Raw genomic sequence first — 7,937 nt, forward strand, 5'->3', positions numbered from 1 at the left:
ATGCACGAAGCAGTAGGAAGCGGCATCTGTGTCATGGCCAGAACCGGCCCTGTCTCTGCTCTTCTGAGCAACAGTTGTGTTCCTAGCTGACCACGCGGGGTTCTTAGGCTGGTCGCTGACGCACCGACGGGAACGCTGTCTGCTGCCATCACTTCTACCTTTGGAGTCGGTCTCTTCGCGAATGCTGAAGAAGCGCAAGTGGGTACTTTTCGCTTTTTCGCAGTTGCCGGCGTCCTCGTCGGACAGCAGCGCTAATACGGCGCCGATATCACAAGGGAGGTTAGCCACCAACACCATCGCCCTTTCGCCCTGGTCTAGCTCCTATTCTATACAGATCCGCTCGAAATTTCCGGGGAAAGTTCTGAAGCTTTCGCTTCTCTTTTACCTCGCTGAGCCTTCATTTTCTATCTCAGCTTTGCGTTCTAGAATAGACCATATGAAAAAATTGCTTGGTCATCTGCCAACACTGGGCACCGAAATTCTGGTCGCCATCTATGTTGCAGCGAGTGTTCAGCCAGTTCAGCTGCCAGCCCATGTGCCAGCGTGTTCGCCGTGTTGAGGTCTATTTGTATTTGAGCGAAAGTTTTATACGATGGCAAGACCTCTCGTCACGTATCAGCCGCTATGCTTTCCGAGTCTGAGCAGCTCAGGTTGGACGACGAACTTGACCGTCGTTCCTCATATTTCGGAGCGCACATTGGAATGGTTGTGCGACCAAAAAGGCCCCTCTGCCGTCAACGCAAGAAGGCGTACACCTTTGCCATCGGGGCCTACTGGTCGCCGTCATCGCTTCGCACGAACACATGTGACTCGGGGTAAGCAAACGTTTTACTGTAGACATACTCTGCGAACGGTGTCTGACGCCAGCGTTGCCTCGGCGCTCTGTACTCTTCCATTACGCGCATACCCAAAGTCGTAACTCGCTCACTTGATATGGAAGTTTCGTCGCAACCGAATAGTGGGAGCTTCTCTTTCTTCGCTTCAAGGAGCGTTTTTGGGCGGAAGCATCAAGCGCGAGTAACGTTATATTAAGGCGCGACCGGTTTCTATATGTTGAAGGGGCGGACGCCGAATCGTCGCAGAAACATTTTGCGAAACAGACGTACCGATGAAATCGAACGGCCACGTGCCCAGAGCGATGCATATTGCTTTGCAAATCGGTTCTTGCAGTTTTCTCTCAACCACCGCAGTGGCTTAGTCGGCTAAGGCGCTCTGCTGCTTAGTGCGAGATTGGGGGATCGTGTCTCATTCGCGGCGGTTTCATTTCGATAGAGGCGAAATTTAAAAACGCCCTTTTACTGTACACGTACTAGCGTTCTAGGGCACGTTAAAAACCTCAGGTAGTCTAAATTAATCCGGAGCACTTCACTGCAGCGTGCCTTATGATGATATTGTCACGGACGCCAGTAGGACGTTCAATCCCTGGCAGAACAGTACCTGGCGAGCACACTGCGCAGAGCGTAGCCGGCAGGGCCTAGCACCGAGCAGAAGAGGACGAAGTCCGGCGCGCGACAAAGGTCGAAGACAGACCGCACGGGGGAGCCGGTAGCGTGATGGCTAAACTAAGTGCGGCATTGCCCCTCCCCTCTGGAAAGGCATCGACTCGATGCCTGACAGTGAGGGGGAGCCACGTGTTGGTGTTAACAGAATGCCAGGCACCGAACGTGGTGAGAGTTGTCCTAGCGGGCATGGTATGGCTTGAGTCTTGCGACGTGCACAATTTAGGATGTCGGCGGGCGTCTGGAAGAACGAACACTCCCTTGCGGGCGCACTTCATACGTAACGTCGCTGAGTTGGCGGAGTACCTCGTAGGGGCCGAAGTAACGGCGCAAAAGCTTCTCGGAGCGACCGCGCAGACGGATGGGGCTCCAAACCCACACTTGATCGCCAGGCTGGAAAATGACTTCGCGGTGACGGAGATTATAGCGGTGAGCATCGACTTCTTGCCGCACGCAGGTTCGTTGCCGAGCCAGCCGGCGGGCAGCCTCTGCATGGCGAACGAATGCATCAGCGTCGGCAACGGATGGGCGGGCAATATCGGGCAACAACATCGTGTCCAACATAGTCACGACTTCACGACCGTGTACCAAACGAAATGGCGTGAACCCCGTCGTCTCTTGAAGGGCAGTATTGTAGGCAAACGTGACGTACGGAAGGATTTCGTCCCAGTTCTTATGGTCGTCGTCGACGTACATAGAAATCATATCAGCGATAGTCTTATTGAGGCGCTCGGTTAGGCCGTTGGTTTGAGGATGGTAAGCTGAGGTCTTACGATGACTTGTGCCACTGAGCCGCATAACTTCCTGAGTAAGCGTGGACGTGAACGCTGTGCCTCGGTCAGTTAAAACAACATAAGGGGCGCCATGACGGAGGACAATGCTGATGATGAAAAAGTCAGCAATTTCAGCAGCAGTGGCGCGGGGAGGGGCTTTCGTCTCACAATACCGGGTGAGGTAGTCGGTGGCAACCACAATATACCGGTTACCCAATGATGACGTGGGAAATGGGTCCAGTAAGTCCATGCCGACTTGGTGGAAAGGAATTCTCGGCGGAGCAATGGGTTGGAGCAAGCCAGACGGCTTGAAAGGTGGTTTCTTCCGACGTTGACACTCGCGGCAAGTACGTACATAACGCTTGACAGTCGCAGAAAGCCTGGGCCAGTAATAACGGTGACGAACTCGTGCCATCGTTCGAGAAAACCCGAGGTGGCCGGAAGGAAGCTCGTCGTGGCATGCCTGTAAAACGTCAGTGCGGAGTGCCGTTGGAACCACGAGCAGGTAACCAGAGTCCGTCGGGGCGTAATTTCGTTTGTAGAGAACGCCATCTCGCAAGCAAAACGACGACAAGCCACGCGCGAATAGACGAGGCGGTAACGAGGCGGTACCCTCAAGATAATCGATGAGTGGCCGCAATTCCGTGTCGTCCCTCTGGTGTTGAGCGAGGTCGGACGTGGTCAGAGCATCTATAAAGAGGGGCTCTTCTTCGAGGTCATCAGAGCTGGACGGGATAGGAGCACGGGACAAGCAGTCTGCATCGCTGTGTTTGTTGCCCGACTTGTAGACAACTGTTACATCAAATTCTTGCAAGCGAAGGCTCCAACGAGCTAGCCGGCCCGAGGGGTCTTTAAGATTCGCGAGCCAGCACAGTGAGTGGTGGTCACTCACGACCCGAAACGGGCGACCATACAAGTAGGGCCGGAACTTCGTTATCGCCCACACAACAGCTAGGCACTCCTTTTCAGTGGTTGAGTAATTGGCCTCGGACCGAGACAGCGTGCGGCTGCCGTAAGCAATCACACGCTCAACACCATCTTGCCACTGGACGAGGACTGCACCGAGGCCAATGTTGCTGGCATCGGTGTGAAGTTCTGTATCCGCCTCCTCGTCAAAATGGGCAAGAATGGGCGTTGTTCGTAGGCGTTTGCGGAGCTTTTCGAAGGCGTCCTGCTGTTCCTGTGCCCAGACGAAAGGCTGATCGTCTTTTGTCAGCCGTGTGAGAGGCTCAGCCGGCCTGGAGGTCTTGCACGAAGCGTCGGTAATATGCGCAGAGGCCAAGAAACCGGCGCACAGCTCGCTTATCAGTGGGAGTCGGGAACGCAGCTACAGCAGCCGTCTTGTCGGGGTCGGGGCTGAAACCCTCAGGTGTCACAACATGGCCCAAAAACTTAAGCCGTTGGTACGCGAAGTGGCATTTTTCGGGTTTTAGAGATAGACCGGCTGATCGGATGGCCGTCAATACTGCACTCAAGCGTTTGAGATGTTCTTCGTAGGTCGCAGCGAAAATAACCACATCTTCAAGATAGACGAGACACGACTGCCATTTGAGGCCAACCAGGACAGTGTCCATCATTCTTTGAAAGGTGGCAGGAGCGGTACACAGGCCAAAGGGGAGCACCTTGAACTCGTACAAACCGTCAGGCGTTATGAACGCGGTCTTTTCACGGTCACGTTCATCGACTTCGATCTGCCAGTACCCACTGCGTAGATCAAGAGAGGAAAAGTATCGGGCATGACGCAGGTGATCGAACGAGTCATCAATTTGGGGCAACGGATAAACGTCCTTTTTAGTAATCTTGTTGAGGCGACGATAGTCTACGCAGAATCGGAGAGTGCCATCCTTCTTGGCGACCAGCACAACGGGCGAAGCCCACGCGCTTGTTGGCGGCTGGATAACCTCGTCGCGGAGCATTTCCTCAACCTGCCTCCGAATCACCTCCCGTTCTTTCGCAGACACTCGATAGGGGTGGTGTTGTATAGGCCGCTCGCCTTCATCCACAATGCGGTGTTTAGCGACCGATGTTTGTCGAACTTTAGAAGTGGTCGCAAAGCAGTCACGAAAAGAGTCGAGGATCATGTCGAGGCGGTGTTTCTGATCGGCGGTTAGGTCGGGGTTCACGTCAGTCATAACGGGGGCGTCAGACGTCGATGCATGGGTATCGTTGAGGGAGCAGGCGCAGTGGGAGACTGAGTCACTAATTTCATCGAAATAGGCTATGGCGGTTGCTTGCGGCAAGTGGCGGTATTCGGCGCTAAAGTTCGTACCAAAAAGCTGCGTTCGCTGTCCGCGGAGGGAAGTAACACCCCGCGCAACGCAGACTTGTTGACTCTGCAGTAACGACAGGTTACCTTCCGCAACCCCGTGAGGAGTGCGTGGGTTGGAGCATTCCACCGTAATAAACAAACTGGAGCGTGGTGGTAGCGTGACATTGTCATCAAACACGCGAAAAACAGGCCTATCGGGCTCGCTGCTGTCGGCTATGGCACAATGAGGTGAGAACGTCACAAGTTCGCGGAGGTTGATTATCGCACCGTCTTCCCGAAGAAAATCTAACCCGAGGATGAGGTCCTTCGAGGAATGAGCCAATACAGCGAAGCAGGCAGTGAAGGTGACACCACGAATCTCCATTCTAGCGGTGCAGACGCCAAGCGGTGTCACCAGATGGCCTCCAGCTGTCCGGATGTGTGTTCCAGGCCAAGGTGTCAGTATTTTCTTCAGGACAAGCGTCAGGCCACGACTCATGACGGAGAAATCGGCGCCGGTATCTACGAGAGCAGTCACGCGGCGGCCATCAACGATGACCGAGATTTCAGCAGAAGCTTGGTCACCGTCAGAAAAACGCTGTGTGAGGGAGGTCGGACTAGGGGATCGTTCTCGCGGTCGAGTTGGGGCGTCAAGCGGAGGCGTCTCCGTTCGTCGAAAAGTCGTCGGACTTAAGGGTCGTTCAGATTGTCCAATTGAGGCGTCAAGCGAAGAAGGCGTCTCTGGGCGTCGAAAGGTCGTCGCGGCGTGGGGTCGGAGGTCGGGTCGCATGCTAACGTCGGTGAGCGGAGGATGTTCGTCATTATGTCCGGTGACGGCGGCCCTACCTCCGGGGGTCGCCGTCCTCAGTTTTCCCGGCGCGGGCTGGAGGACTGCCGGACGTAGGACTGGCGAACTGGTGAAGAAAACCGTCGAGGCGACGGTGACCTGGACTGACGTTGGGCAGTGGGTACAGGTGGGACGTTGGCCGCTAGGTACTGATCGATCTCGCGGGGTCGTTCACCATAGGGCGGCAGGGGTGCGTCGGGCGAAAAGCCGCGCAGGCCAATCCGGCGGTACGGGCAGTGACGACGGATGTGGCCTGCTTCGCCGCAATGGAAGCACAGGGGCCTGTTGTTCGGCGTTCGCCACATGTTTGCCTTCGTGACGGGTGGGCGGTCGTCTGGCAGCGCTGTCGTATGCGGGAATCGGTGGGACGGCGCGGTAGGTGCAGGAGAGTAGAACGCCGGCGGTGGTGGCGCAGGACTTCGCAATGTCTCGCTGTATGTCATCACATAGGGCGCTGGCGGTGGCGGCGGTGGAGTGGGCTGCACCGTGCGGCGTATCTCGTCACGGAGAGCCTCCGAGATGGCGGTGCAACTAGGAGGCTGTCCACAGAGCGAAGCTTCTGCAGCTCTTCGCGAACGATGCTCCTGATGAGCTCTCGGAGGGAGGTGTTCTCATCCCCGGGCCTCGGCATGTGGCACTCCACAGCAGTGATGTTTGAGGAACGGCCGTAGTGCGCAAACCGCTGCTGCAGGGCGCGCTCCATGCCTGCCGCCTCCTTTGCAAAATCGGCGACTGTAGCCGGAGGATCGCGCACGAGCCCAGCGAACAATTGCTCCTTGACGCCCCGCATCAAATGGCGCACCTTCTTGGCTTCCGACATCGAAGGATCAGCGCGGTTGAAAAGCCGGGTCATGTCCTCCACGAACATCGCCACGCTCTCGTTTGGCTGCTGCGCTCTCGATTGCAGGGCCAATTCAGCACGCTCCCTCCGCTCGTTGCTGCTGAACGTATCCAGCAACTGGCGCCGGAAGTCTTGCCAGGTGTGGATGGCAGACTCGTGGTTTTCTGGCGGCGTCCTGGAAGGCAAAGTAGACGTTCCGAAGCTTGCGGTCCTCGTCCCACAGATTAAATTCAGAGACCCTGTCATACCCGTCCAACCAGTCCTCCACATCTTCAAACTTGTCACCATGAAACGGCGCGGGCGTACGAGGTGAATGAAGAAGCAGCGGTGCGAACTCACAGTTTGCTGGAAGGTCTGGCTGGCCACCGTAGAGATCATCTTGCGGGATGGCGCGGCGAGGGGATTGTACTCGGGAGCTAAGCCTTTCAGGCGGCGGCTTGACTTGTGGACAGGTGTCGTTTCCAGGGGGTGTGGCTGAGCGCTGGAGGTTCCTGGGACCGCTTCGTACACAGATCGTACCCAGCAGCTGCACCAAAAATGTCACGGACGCCGGTAGGACGTTCAATCCCTGGCAGAACAGTACCTGGCGAGCACACTGCGCAGAGCGTAGCCGGCAGGGCCTAGCACCGAGCAGAAGAGGACGATGTCCGGCGCACGACAAAGGTCGAAGACAGACCGCACGGGGGAGCCGGTAGCGTGATGGCTAAACTAAGTGCGGCAATATGGTGGTTTCGGTACGCAAAACCCCAGGATTTGATTTTTAGTTTCATCTCGTTGTTTTTCGAGTGGTAACGTTGCTTATACAGAAACAAGTATTGGTTACCAGACCAGCGTTTACTGATTGCTAGAGCCAATTTTTAATTGCAGTTTTAATCATGAAACAAACACTGGTCGTAAGGTTTTTACGCAAGAGTTGTATCTTATGTGTATTGAGATGTGCGGGTTCTTGGGCACTCTCCCATCAATGCACATACCAGTGTTACAGGGTAAGTTTTGAACTTCATGAGTACCACAGCACTGTTTTGGATTTTCTCTTCAGACTTGGTATCGTCCACGTGCATTACACATGTTTCCGCAGTCAGAAGAAAAGTGGCCGTCCCTACAATGTGCAGATCTCTTTTCACATTACCACCGGCGTGCCTCGTAGCACTGCCTGCGAATGCCCAGCCGGAAAGAGTGGAGCCTGCAGTCACGTCCTTGCAGCAGTACGCCTGCTAGCCCTATTGAAGGAGCAGGGATTTGCAGAGCCACCACCAGAGCTTGCCTGCACGGAGCTGCCTCAGCATTGGAGACGCCCAAGACAGAAAGGCATCAAGCCTGCAAGTGTTCTCGACGTGGACTGGCGAGCTCCACTTGAAAGCGGTGCGCAGTTGCCAGTGACTGCTCGCCTTTCAGGTGCAAGCCTGGACTACCAGGCTGAAGCTAGCCATGTAGCCGCAATCCAGTCACTTGGTGCTGAGCTGGAGGCACTGGGTGACCTTCCTTTTGCCGCTGTTTTGCGGGACGCGCAGGTTCCTCGGTAAAGACAAAGGCAGGCCTTGCTCCAGTAGGCTCTCCACTGACATACCAGCAGTCGGACAGCCCACATGATTTTAAGACCTGGATATCATCCACCATAGCCCGTGGTGCAGGCAGCAATTGTGCTGTCCCACGACTGTAGCTGTTTACTGGTGCAGTGCCGCACACATTTCCTGCTGTCTTCACAGCTGATGAACAACAAATTCTGATA

General features: G+C 55.5%; 1 protein-coding gene across 1 annotated transcript; it reads left to right on the plus strand.

The window, feature by feature from the left end:
• Positions 1-517: 517 nt before the first annotated feature.
• On the plus strand, positions 518-7,937 carry LOC144128037 (uncharacterized). The gene is made up of 2 exons (XM_077661085.1): positions 518-815; positions 7,248-7,937. Exons 1-2 carry the CDS (start codon positions 625-627, stop codon positions 7,729-7,731), a joined length of 675 nt encoding a protein of 224 aa, XP_077517211.1. The 5' UTR covers positions 518-624; the 3' UTR covers positions 7,732-7,937.

Source organism: Amblyomma americanum, chromosome 4 (assembly GCF_052857255.1).
Source record: "Amblyomma americanum isolate KBUSLIRL-KWMA chromosome 4, ASM5285725v1, whole genome shotgun sequence".
Taxonomy (NCBI): Eukaryota; Metazoa; Arthropoda; class Arachnida; order Ixodida; family Ixodidae; genus Amblyomma; species Amblyomma americanum.